This window comes from Neltuma alba, unplaced genomic scaffold, assembly GCF_004799145.2.
Source record: "Neltuma alba isolate B1F8T4 unplaced genomic scaffold, ASM479914v2 tig00013343_pilon, whole genome shotgun sequence".
NCBI classification, from domain to species: Eukaryota; Viridiplantae; Streptophyta; class Magnoliopsida; order Fabales; family Fabaceae; genus Neltuma; species Neltuma alba.
Window position 1 is genome coordinate 190,387 of NW_021637613.1, and position 23,311 is coordinate 213,697.

The 23,311-nt window shown below is 36.4% G+C and overlaps 3 protein-coding genes across 4 annotated transcripts; 2 read left to right on the forward strand and 1 right to left on the reverse strand.

Annotated features, from left to right (window-relative positions):
• Window positions 1-671: 671 nt before the first annotated feature.
• Window positions 672-5,581, reverse strand: LOC114736553 (long chain base biosynthesis protein 2a). 2 transcript variants are annotated; one of them, XM_028924407.1, is made up of 13 exons: window positions 5,172-5,581; window positions 5,031-5,096; window positions 4,568-4,656; window positions 4,289-4,434; window positions 4,064-4,188; window positions 3,884-3,977; window positions 3,293-3,456; window positions 2,614-2,775; window positions 1,978-2,104; window positions 1,732-1,898; window positions 1,490-1,597; window positions 1,072-1,210; window positions 672-968 (listed from the first exon to the last, which is right to left on the reverse strand). In XM_028924407.1, exons 1-12 carry the CDS (start codon window positions 5,295-5,297, stop codon window positions 1,115-1,117), a joined length of 1,470 nt encoding a protein of 489 aa, XP_028780240.1. In that variant the 5' UTR covers window positions 5,298-5,581; the 3' UTR covers window positions 672-968; window positions 1,072-1,114. The 2 variants fall into 2 exon arrangements, with proteins under 2 accessions (XP_028780240.1, XP_028780239.1); XM_028924406.1 differs by having other exon boundaries at window positions 672-1,210.
• A 3,248-nt stretch (window positions 5,582-8,829) lies between these two features.
• Window positions 8,830-10,300, forward strand: LOC114736555 (secreted acidic protein 1A). Its single transcript, XM_028924409.1, has one exon. The coding sequence runs from the start codon at window positions 8,953-8,955 to the stop codon at window positions 9,595-9,597; it is 645 nt and encodes a 214-aa protein (XP_028780242.1). The 5' UTR covers window positions 8,830-8,952; the 3' UTR covers window positions 9,598-10,300.
• An 8,977-nt stretch (window positions 10,301-19,277) lies between these two features.
• On the forward strand, window positions 19,278-22,712 carry LOC114736552 (protein AUXIN SIGNALING F-BOX 2-like). The gene is given in 5 exon segments (XM_028924405.1): window positions 19,278-20,470; window positions 20,472-20,576; window positions 21,177-21,672; window positions 21,755-21,858; window positions 21,860-22,712. Coding segments are annotated over 5 exon segments (1,713 nt in total). The 5' UTR covers window positions 19,278-20,126; the 3' UTR covers window positions 22,524-22,712.
• Window positions 22,713-23,311: the final 599 nt, after the last annotated feature.

Here is a 23,311-nt window from a genome sequence, read left to right on the forward strand (position 1 = left end):
TTGGTATCACAATATTAATTTGACTCGCAATAAATTGTATATTCCATATCAACACCGACATTGATAGATTAATATTGACATTAAAATTCATCAACTTCGATTAAGAGAAAAATTATCAACTGAAACTACATTTTTCTTTTGAGTTTTACAGACCGTCCCTTTTTCTAAAAAAGAAGAGGATCAAAGCACTAAATACTTCGTTCTGCCATCTTGGTAAGCAAATTTAACAGATTATGGTATGAGGCCCCCTTCAAAGGATGGACTGAATGACATCCTAGTGGATGCATGACGAAGACAAACTGACGCACGGCAAACTTTTACACAAGGAAGATCAGAGGTGAGGCGCAATATCTTTAAATAATTTTGGATAAAAAGATTATTTTTCCCTGCTGATTTATAACTGAGTTACATTGCGTGCATCCTTAGGGGATTACATATTAAAAATTAAAAATTAATTTAAAAAAGGTGCATAAACATGACGTGATTGACACACCATTTTATACATATATACATATATATATATATATATAAAATACTTAGGTCAAGTTACTTATATCTATTAGGTTAAATTCTCCAATAACATATGACCAAATATTTCATATTTTTTTAATATAGGTTTATAATTAAATGATATTAAATGCTAATATTTCAAAAATAGAACACATTGACTATGAATGATCAAGGCACTTGACATAACAGATATAAGGAAGTTTACCTTAACATAATGGATATGAGGAAGTTTACCTAGGTATTGTCCTATATGAAATTCCATTCTCCCAAGTGATCCCTCATACACAGGTTCGAGTTTCCAATGAATAAGCACAAGACGTAGGGAATTTACACCTGCGACTATACAAATAATCTCACGACCCGACTGAGAGATGGATAGATATCCCTCCAACAAAACAGATTCCCTTGCGCCTGAGAATAAAACTCGTGTTCTGCTGCTCCATCCAAGTCCAACCCTTCTGCAATGGCAGGAGAATTAAATACAAGCGCAGTGCATACCAGCAGATTTAAAACTTACATGACAAACGGAAACGAAAGCGCCCTAAATGGCTCTTCACTTACTTCAGCTTCCACTCCTATTTTAGCTCGTAAGTAATAACGTCACTTAGTCAGCCTTCTTATCTTTATTCTCTCTCCGCTGCTCAGTTGGTTCAGCAGGAAAGTATTTTATCCCCACTAGATCACCAACTCTACTGATAACCTATCAAGAAATGGAACAAAATCAGAAAGTTAGAACAATAGACATATAGCGGAAGAAACAAAATTTTGCATGATGCATAAGGCACCAACTAAAACGATAAAAAACGTATTGTAACCTTCTTGGTAGAACAGGATATCTTCATATTTTCATCTAAAAGCAAAGACACTGCTCATCATAAAATGAACTTGATAGTACTTCCCACGACAGATACCTCCACAGACAATTAAGTGATGCATGCGGAGTAAATGTTACCACTGGAATGAGAAACTAAGCATATACCTCCAAAGCTTTAATAAGGTCTTCCCTTGAATGAGAAGCAGATATGCATATGCGGGCTCTTGCTAACAGTAGGGGGGTTGCTGGAAATGCCACTGTCACAATGGCAACCTGAAACGTCAACAAATTCAGCAACAGCAGGCATTTAAAAATAATAATAATCATAATAATAATAATAAATAATAATAAGATGTATATTGCTGCTTATGAAATAGATTAAACATGAATGGGGCACAAATTCTCACATTCTGCTTGAGGCACTCCCTTGAAAAGGCAGGGATTTTGGCTGGGTTGTAAAGCATAATTGGCATTACTGGAGAATCATTATCCCCAAGAACCTCAAATCCCATCTTTTGAAGTTCTGACCTGAAGAAATTGCTGTTCTCACGAATTTGCGCAAGTTTCTTGGCACCTATATTAGAAGAAGAAGCTTCAGGATAAAATAACAAAGCAGACAGGTGACGAAATAACAGGACAAGTGCCCATTAAACCTCTGTAGGAGCCATCCTCTCCAAGAATGACTTTGATGGCAGATATTATTTGTTGTGCGGCTGGGGGTGAAATTGAAGTTGCATATAGATGAGCAGGGCAAGTGTACTTCAAGTATTGGATAAGTTCCTGACCAGAGTTCCAAAATCTCATATTAAGAATTACACTTCAATTTTTGGCCAAAAAAGAATTACACTTCAATTCTAAGATTTAAAATACTTTATAAAAACAATCAAAAGATTCAGTGCACTGCGATGAAGATTGCCAGAAAGCAATATGAAACATTAGCAGCGTAAAACAAATAGTCTTCTACACGTAAAATCCAACATCACTCTAACCCCCACATATAAAGATGATAAGTGTTCTATAAGCAACTTCATCATCAATACTAAAAGACTTCAGTTGCATGAATCTAACACTCTGAAGTGCCCTCCCACTCCAAAACCCTTGTCTTCTATATGCTATTTCATATTTCTCTTCAGATATAATCAAAGCATTCTGCGACCAAACAAAAATGACACAGCTGGTTTACTTGAAAAAAGTTATAGTCCATGAGATAAAATTTTCAGAAAACCTCTTAGTCTTCTAGAGATTATTTATGTCAAATGATTTAGGGCGACATTTTTAAGTGTACAAACCTTTGATCCTGCAATGTAACCCCCGCATGATCCAAAGGATTTGGTGAATGTCCCCATCATGATGTCCACATCAGCAGTATCCACACCTAAGAGCTCACAAACACCTCTGCCTGTCTTGCCCACTGCTCCGATGCTGTGTGCCTCATCCAAATATGTATATGCCTATAAAGTAACCAAAAGATGAAGAAAGTAAAAGGAATTACGCAAGTGAAATCCCAACAAAAGTTTATGATAAAAACCTCCCCTCACCCAACCCCAAAATAAAACAAAAAGAAAAACATAATAACAGGATTTCTTCCCAAGAAAGGAAACTGGCAAAAACAATAGTTCATATAAAAATTTACACAGATAAAAAGCTTATCCCTGAACCCAGATTCTTATCCCGCGTCCATGATTCCCTCATTTTAGATAATGTCTGCTCAAACGTTTAAGGTTTAAATGCAGTACGCATTTTACAGCCCCAATAATTTTCATGGACACAGAGCAATTATAACAGCTTATATTTTAGCATATACTGCAAGCCTTGTACCCATGTAGTGTTATGACAGATTAAGCATTTTTAATGTGAAATTGCACAACACCGACCAACTCCCTCCTCTAATGTGAAAAAGCATGTGAAAAACAAATGCAAAAGGATGACAAAATTGCACAATAGATCAGAACTACTGCATCAACCAACCTTGTATTTTTTGCATATTGCCATGATCTCTGGAAGTTTACAAAGTTCCCCTTCCATGCTGTAAATCCCTTCCACAATGACAACTATCTTTTTCCATGGCCTATGGGTCCTTGGCTGTCCCTCCGCAATTTGTTCTCTTAAAACCTCTTCAAGATGAGATGGTACTACAGCAAAGAAAGTCAAGGAGAGTGAGACCGAAACATTAACAAAGAAACAGGAGCGTGAATAGGAAAAAAAAAGCAACGCAGAATCCAAACCCACACCAAGCACTTCCAAAGAAAACCTTTTATGTTCATAGATACAGGCTAACTTTAGTCTTTTCTTTTTGAGAAATGGTGGGAGACGGGGATCAACCTAAAGAAACTTGAGTCTTATATTCTTTCTACAACATGAACCACGTCACCATGTAAAACCCAAATAACCAAGTTTTATTATAATCCAGAGAAGATGATATAAAACAGAACGGCAGCCACAATTATAAATCCATATCCATGGAACTGAAGCCACTATAATTTCCTATCAAAAGGAGAGAGATGCTAATAGCCAACAAACTTCGCATCCAGAAACCAAAAACGAAACAAAGCTACTCACTGTTGTGTTGAAATACACGAATAGTAGCGCCAGATCCTCGCGCACCATTGACAATAGAGTTGTGGTTCAATGAATCACTGATGATTAAACTTCCCTGTAAAATGTAGATATACTAATCAACAATTATAATGGATATCCTTAAAGTGCCAACAAGATACCCTCACTGAACATTTTACAGACCTTCCCCACCAGGACCGGAAGAATGGCTGAATTTGTCACATAGCCCATACCAAAAACCAGAGCTGCTGGCTTTCCAACAAATTTTGCAACACATTCCTCCAGTTCATTGTGTAGTGCAGTTGTGCCTATAAGAGAAACCACAATTGAGGAGACCTGATTGAATATATGCATGGATAAGCAAAAAAGGACGTTGATTGGTGGCCAATCATGAACTAATATGCTTACCCCCATCAACACGACTGCTGCAAGTACTCGGAGAATACTTCTCCAGTGACTCAACTACCCGGGGTGTGCAGTATTCATCTGCTGCAGCAAAACCAAGATAATTGTATGATCCCAAATTGAGGCATCTGCTTAGCTTTTCTGTTCTTCTGCATTTGGACAAATGAAAAGATTTTTAGTAAGTGCATTCTGATGCCGTAGCTCTGAGGAAACAAATTGAAGGAGCAAAAATTAAGATATCCAAAAATAATAATAGGCCCGAAATTATAATAAGAATTATACTTCAGCGTCTTGTTATTATCATTTGAATAACGTTCAACAACATCAAACCAAGCATCAGGAGCACTTGCTATTGGTCTCCCAAAGCAGTCCTGTCAAAAGAGATGAAAATTTTTTTATTAGACAGATAGTTAAATAAAGGCTACCCACAAACTTGCAGTTTATATGCATTTACTAGTTATATAGCAATTACTGAGGGTTCCAAACATTAGTTCACCTACTGACGAGTCTATTTGTAATATTACTCCCTAAACAGCGCTCAGTCAACTTCAAGCCGTAATGTATCACCTCGAACATGAATTCAACAATTCAAAGAATAGAAGATGAGGCCATAACGGCATCTGTTTATATTCCAATGTAGCATTAACGCCGCGAAGTATTTTAGTATTAAGATGAAAGGGTAGAGTTGAGAATTAATCAAAGAAAACAGGAAAAAAAGAAATGAAAAGAAGAGAGAGTGAAATACCTGAATACGGAGATATAACCGACGAATATAGAAATCTTCGAGTCCTAGGCAGATCGGGGCGTAACCCTGCGTTGCAGAAATAACGCATCGGTAAAAGCATGCTCGTAAAAATTATGAGAAAATATGAAGAATGCGCCAGACCTGGAGGTTGTTAGAGCTGAACCAATCCATGAGTTTCCGACCGAAATCTCTCAATTGGCCGAAGGCAAAGAGCAAGCCATAACTAAAGTAAGTAGTTAATGCAGTCAAATACGGAATTGCAATCATCTTGAGGCTCGATAACAGACAAAACAAAAGGTTGGAAGAACATGAAAGAATCGGATCAGGTTTCCAAAAAATTGGATAGGAGAAGAGAGTTTAGGCTTCCATGGAAGGAGCCGGTTGCTGGCCGGCGACGAGAAAACAGAATCCGAGACTCAGTGGGCCGTTGGAGAAGAAGAATGGGAAGAGAAAAAGAGAGGCAACGACAAGGAATGATGGGAATGAAGAATTGGGAATGGTCACCGGATGGGGCGGCTGCGTTCGGACTCTTCTGAATCCAAAACCAACTCCAAATGACCAGCTCACACTTGGCGCCTGACGGAATGCGATCCTCCTTGCCAAAGATTACATTCAGAAATTGTAAACGTAAATCCCATGTTTCCAAAAAATTTATTAGTTTTTTTTTCCTTATACTCCCCCGGTCCTAATTATAAAATCCAATTGACTTATTTGAGGAGATTAAAGAAGTAAGTTAAATTGGTTATTTATAATAAATAAATGTTGTCATTTCTAAAATATCCTTACTAATTAAGTATATTGGCTAAAACTATCATTATTAGAAGGATTATCTTGGAAAAAAATGCATAAATATAAGAGACAAAATGGATTTGGTCTTATAATTAGGACCAAATAAAAAGTCAAATTGGGTCTTATAATAAGGACCGGAGGAGTATATGACTTTTGTTTTACTTTTACTTTGATTTTAAATAGAAGATTTCAATTCATTTTATCTCTTATATTTTTTTAAGATAATCCTTCTAATAATAATAGTTTTAACAAATATATTTGATTAGTAAAGATATTTTAAAAAATATAACATATATTTATAACAAATAACTAACAACACATATTTATAACAAATAACTAATTTAACTTATTTTTTTAATTTACTCAAATTAGTCAACTAGCTCTTATATTTATGATGGGGATAGTACTTTTGGATATACTCCTCCGGTCCTAATTATAAGACCCCATTTGATTTTTCATTTGGTCCTAATTATAAGACCCCAATCCATTTTGTCTCTTATATTTATGCATTTTTTTCCAAGATAATCCTTCTAATAATGATAGTTTTAGCCAATATACTTAATTAGCAAGGATATTTTAGGAATGACAACACTTATTTATTATAAATAACCAATTTAACTTGCTTCCTTAATCTCCTCAAATAAGTCAATTGGGTCTTATAATTAGGACCGGAGGAGTATTTTTTATTGGACTTTGACTTATCCTTAATGTCACGTGTTTTTTTTATATAAAAAAAATATTTGAGTGTATTGGGTTAGCAGTTCTCTCTCAGATCACCCTAACAAAACTTTTATATTAGTAACGTGATTCAAACATATAAATTATGAGTTAATTCTTTAGACTAACTCTTTTATTAATACATCATGTGTTTTTTTAACCGAAAGAATACAACGTGCTTTAATTTTGAGGCCCTTCTTGGGATTATGGAATTGGTGTTGAAAAAAATTGAAATTAAAAATTAGTACAATGGAAATAAAATTAAGTCCAAATATTTTAAATTCAATATGTATATTTAACGGGACTAACGCTCAGATCTCATTCAAGCAACTGCACCCTGATCCAAATTTGTCACCACGTTTGAATATCTTGTTAATGTCAACTCTCTCTTTCTCATCCTCTCCCCGCCACCCCCCGGTTTGGTGAGATGGAAAGTTCCGAAGGATTTAGGAAACGGGGTAGAAAAAAACCCGAACGAAATCGGAAAAATGACCCAAGGAGTTGACAAGGCAATTACAGCAAGCTACGAAATTAATAAAATAAAACAGAATTAAGGGTGAACAAAACTAAATCGAACTGAATTTAATTTCAATTTTTTGATTCGATTATATATTCAGTTTTTATTTTTTAATAATTTATTTTTGGTGTTCAATTCAGTTAATAGAAAAAAAATTCGGTTGTAACCAAAAAATCGAAATAAATATATTATTTATGTTGAATAAATATTATTATAATAGATATATGTGTGAATATATGTAAACTCTTTAAACATATTTATATTCGATAAATATGATTATAATAAATCACATTGAATAATGAAATATTTAATAATTTATTATTTTAATTGTGTTTTATTGTTATTTAAATTTAAAATCACTTTTCATATTTATATATTCCTGTTAATCGGTTAATCGAACTAAAATATTTTGATTAATTCAATTTCGGTTAATTTGATTAATCGGTTTTGGTTTGGTGTTTAAAATTCACTCTATTCGATTATTCGATTAATTCAATTATCACCAAAAACCGAATAAAAAAACGAATGCTTATCCCTAAACAGAACTATCCGTTCATGGCAAAAATAAAACGCATTCCCCATGTATTTACATGAACTATGGGATGGTAACTCGGGAAGTTGTCACAAAATTACTACTAGTATTTTTTTTCAATATTTATATGTTTTCCTTTTTTTATAAAAGACAATTTAATTTCACATAAAAGGAATGCATAAAAAGATCAATAGAACATCTAATACTTGAAAAAAAAAACGCAGAACAACAATCAACAAAACCAAAAATTAATAGAAGAAAATTACTTCCCCGTGTGTTTACATGAACCACGAGATGGTGACTCAGGAAGTTGTCACAAAATTACAACTAGTATTTGTTTCAACCTTTATATGTTTTGCTTTTTTTATAAAAGACAATTTAATTCACATAAAAGGAATGCGTAAAAAGATCAACAGAACATCTAAAACTTGAAAAAAAAAAACATGCAGAACAACAATCAACAAAACCAAAAACTAATAGAAGAACACATAAAAATACGATATAATTCAAAGAGATTAGCACTTTGAATACTGGCCAAAGTTTTAAGTCTTGTCTTACGTCAACTACAACGCCGTCAAAGTAGACACTATTTCAAGTCCCAAAAAAATAGTAGATACTATCCGATGACATCAAAGGATATAGGAGAATCCAACTATAGACTTCCATCTCACACTGGTAACCCGATATTGATAGCTTTCAAGTTACTGAAAGGGGTCTCGGCATTCTGCTGCTGAGAAGACAATGTTTTTTGGATACCATCTCTTTAATTTTTCTTTTATCATTTGCATAACATTTTAATCTAATCAAAAGATTGGATTCCAACTTTTATAGCATACATAAATTGTTAATATTTGCCGGGAATATAAATTGTTCCCAATAACTATTCTGAATTTTGTTGATTTCGTCAATAAACTTTAAAATGCGTTTAGTTTTATATTTGGGTTAAGTACTACAAAAATTATGAATTTTGAATGCTTAAAATCACAAATCATGAATTACTGAAAAAAATATGTTGTCATTTATTTTTTAAATATAGTCAATTACTATTAAAGTGTAGTAAATAAGAATTATTTGAAAATTTAAAATTTAAAAGATTTTTTGTGTGGAGATTTTCCTTGTAATTATATTTATTATTGATCACTTGACTATTATTTTTCAATTAATAATAGTATAATTTTCCCCAATGAGACCCAAGAAAAGAATTCCAGCATCACTAATCCAAAGCCAACTAGCCAAGTCATCACGGGTCTCTTCCTCGCGGTAGTTCTGAACTGCTGATACAGCATTCCTCCTCCTCAAACCCTAATTTGTGCCACCCAAAGTCCTCAGTCCTCATCGCCACCATCTCGCCTTCACTGCTCTAATTTATGGCCGAAACCAAGAGCCCGGACGAACCAACATTCCCTACGAAGCGTAAGCCTGATATAAACGGCGAAGATTCTCACGGTCATCAGAACAAAGCTCAAAAGCTCGAAACTCTAGAGGATAAGTCATTGGCCCCATCAAATGAACCGAAACACCACGAGGCCTCTTTAATTTCGAATCACAATGTTGATGTTCTTAGTTGTAATTGTTCTTCTGCCACCGACGAGAAAGTCGAAAAAGTTCAGTCCGATGTCGTCGCAGAGGATGGGGGCGACGAAGGCGGTAATCCTGATCACGGTGGTGCTGAGGATGATGGGGACGAAGATGAAGACGGCGGCGGCGAAGAATCGAATGGAGAAGTTGTGGACCGAAAGGGAAAAGGCATTATGAGAGCTGACAAGGGGAAAGGGAAATTGATAGAAGAAGATGACGAGGACGACGAAGACAGCGATGACGACGACGATTCCAGTGACGATGGGGTTGTTTCCGATGGTGACAGTGACCTGTCGGATGACCCACTTGCAGAGGTGGACTTGAATAACATCCTTCCTTCAAGGACTCGGAGGCGGACAATTCATCCCGGAGAATACATTGCTAATGATCCGGGGAATGATGACGATGATGAGAGTGATGATAGCGATATATAAGCCCGGAAGGTTAGTAGGAATTTTTAGAATTAGTTATTGGGATAGCTGTGTTGTAGATCGTGAGAACTTTCTGTTCTGGAAACAATGCGGTGATGTAATTTTCATTTTGATATTTCAACTCTAATTAAGGAACTCCTCCACTTGCTGTTCCGCACCATGGCAGTTCGCTCATTCTATCGGTTTATACGTGCTTGAAAGTCACCGACAGTTTCGCACCGTATAACTTTACTGATACGATGGCTTGAGGTTATTGACTATTCGCTTTAATGTTTCCCAATTGTCAAAAAACTGCTACTTGACATCGTGGCAATTGAGTTCTTGGTGAGGCATTTCAGTGTAGGTTGAAGTATATTGGACTAATCACCAAACATTGCTGTCATTGCATGCATAACATAACAAGGACTGAACTGTCCCGAGTGATTAAATACTTGGAAATTGGGATGAAATGAGAACCTTTTCAGGCGAAGGAAAGAAGTCAGTAATTCTTGGTGTTTTAGAGATTGTTGTGGACTGTGAATATTGCCATTCATGTCTCTTCTCTGAAGAAAAATCCATCACTAGTGACTCAATTTCCATTCTCTCGCCTTGTTTGTTTCTTTGAGCCGGCGGAATTGTTGTCCCCCTTCATTCGCCATTTTCTTGTATGTTTCTGTGAGCCTAACAGAATTGTCTGCCATCTTTAGTCCACCTTGGCTTTCTGCAATTGCATCTTCATATTTTTCCATTTCATTCTCATTAGGGTCTACTGATAATTGTCTCTAGTTTGTACTTTTGTGGAGTTATTAAGCGCTGAGAGTAAGCTGTATTCTGATTTTCTAAATGTAAATATACAATTTCCATTGACCGTCCTTCAGCCCATCATATGAACTCTTGACAGCACATTTTTAGTTGCTCAAAACAAATATGTTTCCTTTCACCAAAAAAAAAAAACAAATATGTTTCCACTGAAAGCCATAATCTTGCTGTGAATGTAACGTGATGTGTCATTTGCGGCATGGTTGTATGCTGTGAGTATATAATTACTTTCCAACATACCATAGAATATTTTCCTTTCAATTGCTTTATATAATCAGGAAAGCAAACCTGTCAGCTGATTTTTTTGGATGTTTTCGCGTTTATTGTGGAAATTGGTTCAGAGAGCTTTGGCAAGGCTAATGTGTATCTATCGTTATTGCAAGATCCTACGTGATAGAGGACTATCAACATTAGTTTTTAATGCTTTGAGGATGATACTTTTTGAAGGGATTTATTTTCTCTAGTTGGCACAGGGTACTCTTCTCGTGGCTGTGTTTTCTGCCAAATCGTTTCCTCTTCAAAGAAAATGTTGGGCAATGTGAAAAAGAAAAAATGATGTTGCTTACAAAACTGTTCATTTTGTTACCTGCATTCTTTGCTGGACAAACTAATGGACGTCAGATCGTCTTCCGTAATGCTTAGGGCCTGAAATCCGTATTGGACTACTGCTAGTACTGCCCCTCATTTTATAACAAATCGAACGGCTTCTTTTGAACTGGTACCGACATTGCTGCTTTTAGCCCTATTACGATTCTACTGATGTGGATGCAGTAATCAACGGTGGTTCTCCATGCTTTATGAATCTCATGTTTAACCCAAATTTGTTAATAATTGGTTGATGTTGCAAGGAGGAAACATTTTGTTCCGGGAATGGGGTTTCGAAGTTTGCAAAGGAAACAACCGAATCAGTCAGTGGAACTTAGTGTGGGAAGAAATGATGCTCTTTAGTAAACCTTTTGTAAGATAAGAAAGCTTGATCAACGGATTTGCAGTAACTTCCCGTGAGAAGTCCCAATACATGTTGGCCAAATAACAAAGTTTTCTGTAAGTGTAGCTGCTTGTTGTTCAGTATAGTGACTCAGTGAGCATTCACTCTCCAAAAAATGTTGAAGTTTGAGAGAGGGGAATAAGCTCATTTAGGGGGTGTTTGGGTGAAAATTAAACCATGGTTTTAAAAGTGATTTTATGATGTACGAAGCAAATATGTGAAGGAGTTTGTCTCAATTTGCAGAAAAGTGTTTTAAAAGCAATTTTATCACTTGCCAAACACCCCTTAGTGCGTTATAACATACGAAGTGTGAAGCTTTTACTTGGAATACTATAGTGAATATGGGTATACAAGAAACTCTTTTTTACTTCAATCCCACCAAACGTGCAAGCTGGGCTATATTGTGCTTCACATGTATGATGGGAGTTGTGTTGGACCAATCGGAATCAGGCTCCTCCTAGTTTTAAAGTAGGAGAGCTGAGGAATGGGGAGTAGGGTTCGCTGTGGTTGATTTGCTCTTCTCTAGGCGCATGTATGCATGTTTCTGCAAATGCCAAAAATTGGTCATCCGCAATAGCAAGTGCGTGCTTGCTTGGGGAAGTTTCTTCGGCCTTTCTTGGGCCGATAATAATGGGTAGGAGATGGGAATTGTGGAAGACAATTTTGGAGGGAAATTTGATTTCTGGTTTCAACTGGAATCTGTAAGGCCCACTTCAATTTGACTGTTACTGTTGAGAGCGATTTGTTTTCCTTTTCGGAAGCATAGGTCCCGGGTGCCTGAAATGGCCCCTTCACCGGAACCTTTATGATGCCGAGGGTTACCGTAAACGATCACTCCGCCTCGCCCTTGTGCAGCTGTGCCGGATCCATACATTCCACTGGCGGGGCTATTCTGAACGACTTGTATCATCACGTGTATAAGGTTTACTTAGAATAACGTTATTACAATTCAGAGACTTCACTTGATACTTGCAATCCATCCGAACACACGCGATCATCCATCGTAAAACTAATTGACCATTACAATATCCTGTTCTGTTGAGTTTTGGCTTTTGAGCTCTGCGCTCTCATTTCTTTGCCTTTTATCATAAACACTTGAGTGGGTGACGTCACCACAACCATTTCTGGGGTCCTCCTCTATCTAATCCTCATCCTATCCGTTCCTTCCCTATTCATCTGAGACCATGAGACCCACTTGGCATTTTGTTGGCCTTGCGGTTTCGCTCGTTAGTTGTTAGATTCAGTGTGGGGCAGGTTTCAGGCAACAAAATGGGACATCATATGTTCCTGTTTCATTGCCCCACCCTGGGACACAGTCCTGGGTTCTATCCTATTCCCCGGATTAGTCATCTATCTCATAAATGCAGGACCATCCTGCGATTTTCACGCGTCATGATACCGCATGCTGCCCCATCCATGGATCTCTCCGTGTCATTAAATCAAACAGAACACTTTAGGTCAATTCACACTAAACATAAATAAACACTTACCTTTTAATCTGTTTACACACCTGTCAGTGCATAAAACGGCCTCCTTTCCACCATTCATTCATTTCTATTGATGCTTTTATACATAGGTAAATAACTGAGAATCATTTTCCAGGTTCGGGTCCCAGAGTTGTATATATAGACTCCAGAGATCGGATAAACATTATAATAGTTCAAGTGCTCATGTACTTTTATATGGCTGCAAATTCTAGCTAATCATTGAAGAGGCAATATGAAAAATGAAGATCATCGGTAGTGGTCGCCTCTGTTTTTGTTTTTTTCCTATAAAAGTATAGTCTCCCTGGTTAATGTGTAAATACCTGAGGTCTCGCCGCCAGTTTGTAGCAGTCTTCTGCAACAGGTTTTTTTTCCGTTGAAATGCTCAGAGTTAGAGACAGAATTAGCCAAGGCAGAATCATTGGTGAGCCTTTTTCAAATAACACATTGTCTCCGATCCTAAATATAAAAATTAGTTGACTAATTCGAGTAGATTAACAAAATAAATTAAATTAGTTATTTGTAATAAATATGTGTTGTCTTTTCTAAAATATTTTTATTAATCAAATATATTGACTATTTAAAAAAATAGATAAATATAAAAAATAAAATGAATTAAAATCTTGTATTTAAAATTAAAATAAAAATTAAATAAAGTCTTATATTAATAATTAAAAATAGTATGGAATAGAGTAAGTAACGGCGGCATGAATAGCCCATGATCTGAGGCCTCGATGTCAAGAGAAAAGGAACCGTCTGCGTATGAGATGAGGTGTTGGGCGCTTTTTAAGAGGGATAACGTTAAGAATGGGGCAGCGAAGTAAGAGGAGTTTAATAATCGTGTGGGGTGGTTAAATAAAGATGTTGGCCTGGTTTTAAAAAGGTCAAATGTGCCAATAGTAAAGGGGCACGAGTCACGAGTCAGAAGCTGCGCACGCAGCCGGCTTTCATGATTTGTGAAACCATGTCGCGAGCCACTGGCAATAAAAATTGTGGGTAGGTTTGGATGAGTTATTAGAAAAGTAACTTATTAAAAAAATAGTTTTTGAAAAAATAAAGTTAGAAAAAAACTAAATTAGATAAGCTAATTGTATTTGGATTGGAATTCAGAAAAACTAGTTTGTAAAAGTGATATTGATAAAAAATTGTTTGGATTATAGTTAAGTAAAAAAAAGTTTGGTTGTAAAATGACCAAAATGGGTATGACTTTTAATAAATAATGAAACATGATTAAAAAAATAATTTCACATAATACAATAAAATTAAAATAATTTAATATGAAGAAGTTAAATTTAATGAGTGGATTAAATTTTAAAACTTTAGAGAAATCATAAAAGATATTTTAAATATAAAAACGAAACATGAAAAAATAAAAGTATATTTCTAGGAGCATATTTAAAACAAAAGTATATTTCTAACTTATATATTACTTTCAACTGATTTTAACTGATTTTTTTTGTTATCTACAAATTAGTTATTTGAAATTTATAATAAGAATCAAAGGACATAATAAATTTTTTAACTTTTTCTCTCTCTATGTTTTAAAAACTATAAGTCATAAGTTATAAATCATAAGCCGTTAATTTTAGCTTATAGCTTATTATAGCTTTTTATACAAAAGTCCGATTGTAGAAAAGCCCATCCAAACAGTATTATTATGTCAATCAAGCTTATAGTGCTTATAAACTATTTATAAGCCCAAAATAATCGATGCCAAATAGGCACTATAAGAGAGGAGTTTTTTTTTTCTTTTTTTTTTAATAAACAAAATTTTAGTTGAGTTGGTCCGGTAACTCATCATAATCAGGACCAGGCTTACAGAGAGTACTCGCTCATCAACAAAATTTTTATATTAATAGTAGAATTAAAACTTATAACTTTATAAATTATGAGCCAATTTTTTTCTATACTTGCTTTCTGTGCTTTCTGGATTAAAACAATGGTCCCATCTATAAATCAAATTATAGATTATTAAATTTTTTAACATTAAGTCGGTTGCAATTTATTTTTAGACGGAATTGACCAGTCTTCAAAGTGGGTACGTAGGGTGGCCCACCGTCACATGGCCCGAGGGAGGTCCACTTTCATTAGCACTGTTTCCACGTTAGAGAAATTTTAAGGAATGATTGAATTGAATGGATAAAAATAAAAGAGCAGTCTATTTTTATTTTTAAATGTGCACTAATACTTTCTGATATCATTTATAACAATATTAATTATGACACAAAAGCTATCTAACGATAATTTTTAAAGTTGATAACTTGATATCTATAAAATTTTAAAAAAATTGCAACTTTTAACTTTGTTATTTCCTAAAATTAATGATCGCGATTAAAACAAAATCTCTAAGAAGAAAAGTATACCAGCAATTTGTTGTAATTAAGGAAAGAGAACCTTGAAAAAAAGATAATCACCACGTTTGTCATGTATGTATAGGACTAAAAATGACTTGAAAACTTTGCCCGATAATATGATATACCTGTATGATTTTCAATATTATCACAACGGTGAATATTCTATATGTTTTCAAAGTAATCAAAATGCTTCTCAGCTTGGCCATATTAATAAATTAAAATGTCTAGAGCACCTTGCAATGGAGGGTCTGCATTTGCCGCCCTGCTTTCTTTCTTTATTGTTTTTCCAAGCCACGGGGAGCAAATTATATAATTGAGACTGTGTGTCTTTTATGCATTTTTAGAAAGGGATTGAGGGAAAATATAAAAAAGGTGATGGATATGTAACTTTGGTTACGATTTAATCCAACGATGATTGGGTGGCGGGGTCTTTCAAGCCTCATGCCACTTGAAGCAGCATATCATATCGCAACTTCTCAATAATTTGGAATTGTGATATATAAACATATTTATATAATTTGAGGTAAAAATCTTCTCACATATTTATATTATATTTCAAACAAGTCCTTGGCCTTCGTGGATAATAAATATTTTAAAAAAAGTTCATTCAATATTAAAATTGCAAACCACATACTCTTCTGGTCTTATTTATAAGGTAGAGAGAGAAGATATTTTTTGGTCATATTTATAAGACACTGAGAGAAATTTTTTATATTGATGTATAATTTTATCCCTTATTTATTATTGCATTGATTTTGTTTACACGAGTTACAATGCAAATTAAATAGGAGTAAAGTTAAAAAATTATTAAATTTTAAATGAGAGCCAGTAAAATTTAAATTTTTCTTGATTTATGTGAAACATATTGAAATGTCTTATGGATAAGACCAAAGGAGTACTTTCATTATTCAATGTGAAATTTGGCTGACGACTTTATTTGCATTTAACTTTGTTGTTGTATGAGATGGACTTAAAAGGGCAAAACATTTTACTTTTTTTTTTTTAAGAAGTAAATCATGTTTCGAGAGATGAAATTGGAGAAAAGACAACCTTTTTTTTTTAGAAGTAAATTATGTTTCGAGAGATGAAATTGGAGAAGAGAGGGTGATACGGGAAGTGTGTGAGTGGGATTATTTAGCCGCGAGATGAGGATAATCCCAAGAGGTCAGTTTAAACCCAACATGATCAGGCTATCACGGAAAGTGTCAATTCATTTATTTGGGTGCGAGGGGCGGCTCTCAGGAACAATAATAATGCTCTGTCCTTTCACCTAAATCTGCTCATCGGATGGAGCCTATCAACTGGGAATCTCATAGTGGCCAAACTAATTAGTGGCGTTCTAGTACTGAATAGAATGTTTTGGCCAACAAAAAAGAAAAAAAGAACTGAATAGAATGTTGTGTTCCTAAATTTCAGCTTTTCCCTTATTTCTCTTCTTTTTTTTGTTTCAAACAAAAAAATAATCAATTCTCTCTTGGTTATCCTGTTCCTGAGAAGGCAACAACATGCATGGAATAGAATAGTTCTGAACTTGGTAAGAAAACAAGAGAGTTGTGGTAAACTAACCTCAGAACTGCAAAGTGGCTTTGGACTGGAATGGGGGGAAAAATGGCTATAAGAGCATAATAATGTCATGGACCACAATTATGTGATACATATACATACACGGTGCAGTAAATCAGTAACAAGAGGGGGGCTGGCATAAAAACAACCGCGGATAGGAAGGAATGATTAGGTTAATTATACTCACTTAATTATTAATATCGGGAAGGGGCATGTGACATATGCAGTGAGAACAAAGGTAATTAGGTAATTAGTGAATTCCAAAGCTAAAAAGAGGGGACTGGTGTGGAATGTGTGGACCAAATCAAAGTGTTCATGACATTGGCGGAGGAAAACCATGTTGAAAATGTTGGAGGACGTGGCATTCAAGTGAGTCAAAGAGATGAATGATTATGAAAGATATATCTCAGAAGCAGTAATAATAATATTACAAAAAAAGGGTCAATGCGTGAATCATCATACAGCTTAATTTAGCTCACTCCCTTGCAACTTGTTTCTAACAAACACTCAATTCATCTAAAAAAGCATCATTTTCTATATATATATATATATATATATATTCTCCCACCACATACATATAAATCCCCATATATTCTCCAAAACATCAAAACCCTCGTTCCCCATAGACCCCAGCAACAGGAAAATATTTACTACCTTTCTATATGTACATTAGAGGTACATCATTAAGCATTTATTAATGGAGGAAGACACAGGAGAATGGTATTGGTAGGATTACAGTGAGAGACGGTAGGCATGCATCGATGTGAAGCAGTGCATGGGGACAGAAACCCTGCTTTTATAAATGGACAGAGACACACAAGTACTCCATTGAAGTTGAAATTAATTTCACACATCACAACTGAGATATGCTGAGACTGTACTTGTACTACTTTGCTCGACTCTTGGTACAATCTTCAGTTCCAAACAGTGCCATCTTCTTCAATTATTTGTGCTTCCTGCTGCTCCCTCGATCTCCATTATTTATGCATCGGACCGATCAGTAGATATTCCTCCGCAAATAATTTTCTCTCTGCTTTTATTTTTTTATATCCTCAGAAACAAACACGCTCTGGCCCTCCCACCATTATTGCCGTATTATTCCAAAACAGTCCATTTCTTATGATGCGTTGCCCTAATCAAACAAAAGCTCTCTCTTTCGCGTCGAAGTCTGTACGGTTTCTCTCTCTCATGGGCTTGCCATCAGTGTTGATGGGATTGATGAGAGAGAAACATAACGGAGGACGTGTCTGAATCCCAAGGATAAGATTTATTACAATATAATTTATATTATAATATAGGGTTTATATTTAAAATACCATGTAAATGGTATAAAAAATTAAAAATCACTTTCATGCAGTATAGTTATATACCATCCTTTGATATGCAGGGAAATGAGTTCGAACTTTGAAATTTGAAGCACCGCTGGGCTGAGAAACCTTAGCGTTGATGCATAAATGGAGGAAAATATTGACATGGAAAGAAATTAATAAAATTTTAGTTCCTTTTTTATATAAAAAAAACTATTTATTGGGTTCAGACGAATAAAGCTCGGGACTTTTGTGTTCCCGATGGAGGAAGGATGAGGCGGGGAGAATCCGCGAAACAATGTGATGTTGGCGCGTGGGGAGGATGACGATTAACGAGGTACGGAGGTGATTTTTTTTAGGGGATTAATTAAAATATTAAAATAGTTTAAAACTATATAAATAAATGGACAGAGAGAGCGCATCACATGGGGGATTAAATTAATATAAATGGAGCAATTTGATTGGTTAAGTGAATAAATGAGGTGGCAGTCTTGGAATGCCGAGAATTTCTGTTTTTGTCAGCATCATTTTCTGTTCATCTCAGAATTTCCCATTTATGTGCCTAGAATGGATTTATTTCCCAATCATTAAAATGCCCTCAGACATGCCTATTTTCATTTTTTAAATATTTAATTTCTTATTTTTAAAATTAACATGCAAGGAGCAGAGAGATCAACATCAAAGACACAATTTCGGCAACCAGATTTTGAGGGATAACTGGCAAGATTTATTACGATTAAGCCTAAAGAATGGTTTCATAATTCATAGAATTTAGCCGTCTCAGTATATCATTTCTGTATACAGTACTATTTTTCCACGTGTACAGTTACAATTTTTATAAATTTGTGGCAGAATCAGCAAAAAAAAAATAATTGTACTCACTCCATATGGTTGGTTGACAGCTGTCATGGTAGGGCAAAAACTGGCGTCACGGTCGCATGATAAAAATATGGTGGTCAAATGCCGCGAGTTTTTTCACTCGCCGAGGGGATTCATAATGACAACTCGCCTAATTGAAAGACCAAAAAGTTATGGCATTTACGTAGTTTTATGACGAAAGCTGGGGCGATTATGTAGCGAGTTGCTTTCCGATTTTCGCATGTCTTGTATCTCTGGGTCTCTTTTTCTAGCTGGAGGGTGGAGACTTTTGCAGATGAGGCTCCCTTGGAAAGCAGTGATAAGGACGCATGCATGCTCATCCTGCCGACGGTCAAGATTCTCTCAATCCCCACAAGAAACATCGGCGCCTACCGTTCGATTCAAAGCTCTGGCTCAACCACACTGTCATGGGGTAACCATGGTCAGTTAGTCCAAACATTTGGGTTGAGCTTTGTTCTCTGACTGAATTCAGCTTTGACATGGGCATGTGAGGGGGAGGCACTTAGAGAGAGAGAGAGGAGGGACTGGTTTGTTAAGCTCCCGCTTGGAGTGGTTTTTAGGCTGTAGAATACCATTTGTGGGAATTATAGATTCTGATATCTATTAGCTCCGTCTTTCCTTTTCTTCAATGTTATATATCCAACGTCATCATCACCATTTCATTTGCAGATGATTGGTCACTCCGTATGATTTTCCTGTTGTTCTCTTCTTCGGAATTTCAGCCCCCCCTTTGCCTTTAAGAGAATTTCTGCCCCTTCTTTTTTTGGCGTTTCTACCACTTCTAGCAGATCCAGGCCGGGAAATCTTAAATCTCCACTCTTTTTTTTTTTTTTTTAATTATAGTCCCTTTGGCTTTGTGAAGTTTTTAGATCTCCCCCCTGTTGTAGAGTTGAAGTTATTTCGTGAATGTGATTGGAGAGATCTTGTTCATTCTCTCTTCTTTCGCCCGAGATCTGACTTTCCATCGTTTTTCTCTGCTATTGTCTCGAATATCAGGGTTTGGATCTTGGGTCTGTTATTGTGATTTGGGACTTCCGAGAAAGTAGTTTCAACATATCTGCTTCTTTTACGTCTCTGTAGAACCTTTTTTTTTTAACCTTAGGAATATGAATACTTTCTGTGAGAGTTGTGGAATCTGGATCGCGAAGTAGGGAAAAGGATGAATTACTTTCCGGAGGAGGTACTAGACCACGTGTTTGACTTCGTGACGTCCCACCGGGACCGGAACGCCGTGTCTCTGGTGTGCAAAACGTGGTACAGAATAGAAAGATGTAGCCGGCAAAAGGTCTTTATAGGTAACTGTTACTCGATCAGCCCGGAGAGGGTGATCCAGAGGTTTCCTAGACTAAAATCCCTGACTCTGAAGGGAAAGCCTCATTTTGCAGACTTCAATCTAGTTCCCCATGATTGGGGAGGCTTTGTTTACCCTTGGATTGAAGCACTGGCGAAGAACCGGGTGGGATTGGAGGAGCTTAGATTGAAGAGGATGGTGGTCTCGGATGAGCCTGGAGCTACTTTCCCGTTCCTTCACGAATTTTAAGTCTTTAGTTCTTGTGAGCTGTGAAGGGTTCACCACCGATGGCCTGGGTACTATTGCTGCAAATTGCAAGTGAGCAGAATTTCTTGGGACCCTTGTATATTTGTAGGTGCCATTGTCTTTAGTTTGTTGACATGGGTTTTTGGTTTGACGAATGTTGGTACTATTGGTTTTTGGATGATTTTGGAAATCCTTGGCTCGAAGGAGCGGCGCTGCTATTTTATGAGTAGTTGCTTTCTATGTCCAAATGTCTGTTGAAGTTTTCATCTGTTGCTGGGTTTTATTATCTTTTTGTGGATTGTTGTTGCGTTTTGTTGCATGTCTAAATGTTAGATGGAGGAGTTCTCGTCTCTGAGCGAAGTGGGTAACAACTTTGGATGCTCTCAATTCTAATATGATATATTTTAACAGAATTTAACTTTACCCATCTGCTTGTCAGGTTTTGCTAACAAATTAGTTCTCGAAGCATCTCAACAAATTGATTAATCTATTTTTGTATTTTTGTTTGCCATCGCCTTATAATTTTTTCTTTGGAGAAAAATATCCTTCTGGTATTGCTGAAGTGGAGTAAGTAAAGATCGTCATGGGAAACCGTTAGCGCTGAAGGAACTACATGATGTTAAGCATATGGAATTGACTCCCCAGTTTTCTGCTTTTCTTTTTAAAATGTAGGTTTCTTAGAGAGCTGGACTTGCAAGAGAATGAAATTGAGGATCACAAAGGCCAATGGCTAAGCTGCTTTCCTGATACTTGTACATCACTCGTCTCTCTCAATTTTGCTTGTCTCAAAGGAGAGATCAATATGGGAGCTCTTGAAAGGCTTGTGGCCAGATCTCCTAACCTTAAGAGCTTGAGGTTAAATCCTGCTGTGCCTCTTGATACCCTCCAAAGGATATTGATGCGAGCACCTCAGCTAGTTGACCTAGGTACCGGGTCTTTTGTTCATGATCCGGATTCTGAGACATATGCCAGGCTCAAGAGTACCATTTTAAAGTGTAAATCAATAACCAGTTTGTCGGGGTTTTTGGAGGTTGCGCCTTCTTGCCTTCCTGCTATATATCCTATTTGCTCGAACTTGACCGCCTTGAACCTGAGCTATGCAGCAGGGATTGAGGGTAAAGAGCTGAGGAAACTAATTCGTCAGTGTGGGAAACTTCAGCGATTATGGGTGAATCTAATGAGCTGCAGAATCTTTTTCCTTTTGTTAACTAAACCCTATTTTGGTGAATGCTAATGTTTTCTGTATGCAGATACTGGATTGCATTGGAGACAAAGGACTAGATGTTGTAGCTGCCACATGTAAAGATTTGCAAGAATTGAGGGTTTTTCCATGTGATCCCTTTAGGGCTGGTCGGGGCTGTAACGGGAGATGGACTCGTTGCTATATCAATGGGTTGCCCCAAGCTTCATTCACTGCTTTACTTCTGCCAACAGATGACTAATGCTGCCCTCATAACAGTGGCGAAGAGCTGTCCAAATTTTATCCGCTTTAGGTTGTGCATCTTGGAGCCGACGAAACCTGATCCAGACACACTGCAGCCACTTGATGAAGGTTTTGGGGCAATAGTACAGTCTTGCAGGCGACTCAAGCGGTTATCGCTCTCTGGCTTGTTGACTGATAAAGTCTTCCTTTACATTGGGATGTATGCTGAGCAGCTGGAAATGCTGTCCATTGCATTTGCTGGAGAAAGTGACAAGGGGATGCAATATGTGCTGAATGGATGCAAGAAGCTTAGGAAGCTTGAGATAAGAGATTGCCCTTTTGGCAACACAGCACTTCTAACGGACGTAGGGAAGTATGAGACAATGCGATCCCTTTGGATGTCGTCCTGCGAAGTGACTCTTGGAGCCTGCAAGACACTGGCTCAGAAGATGCCAAGGCTAAATGTGGAGATCATAAATGAGAATGAACAGGAAGAATGTAGTATGAAGGATGGGCAAAGAGTAGAGAAGATGTACCTTTATCGAACTTTAGTTGGGAAGAGGAAGGATGCACCAGAATTTGTATGGACTCAGTAGGTGCATTCTAGGCCATTTTAATTTTCCTTTTATCGAGCATTCTGTACTTGCTTAGGCCGACTTGATTAATGGAATCTTAGCCAGGTGTAGTGGCTTGTTTCTGTTTTATTTTGCATTCTCTGCTTATCAGTCCTCATAGAGATGCTGCCTGCAACCCTTATTGAAATCGTATTATGCCATTTTGTGTTTTACTAGGGTATTATGCCATGTTGATAATCCAATAACTTGTAATCGATAATACCATACCATGCCTGTTGGACTAATTTCCTTGCTAGCTAGGTGTTGAAGGTGTTTGTATAGAAACGAAAGTATGATTTTAAAAGTTTTTTTATATGTGGAAAAGTTTATTTTAATTTGTGAAAAAGTTTTTTCCATAAGTATTCTTGAGGGTTACTAGACACCCTGTGATAAGATTATCCGGAACATGAGAGGCCGGTGATTTGAAGTGGCTGTGTCCCTGACTTGTTAAAACGAGTAATTGGTTCTGAATATGCATGTTTGACTAGTCAATTTAATATCAGATGGATGATACAATTATTAGTAGTTGGTTAAAAGAAGAAAAAATGTAGAGAAACTGATTCACGTTACACGACCGTTTATTTGCCATAATCTCCTTCATCACACTCCATCGGTCCATCCTGTAAAAATGAAGCGAATCTTTCGGCGTCTTCGGAAGCCGGTTATACAATGAGAGAGAACCAGAAATTTTCATCTCATCTTTATAACATCATTTTCAGGCAGCCGGACTTTCATGGACACCAAACACATCTACAAAGTACAAATATGCG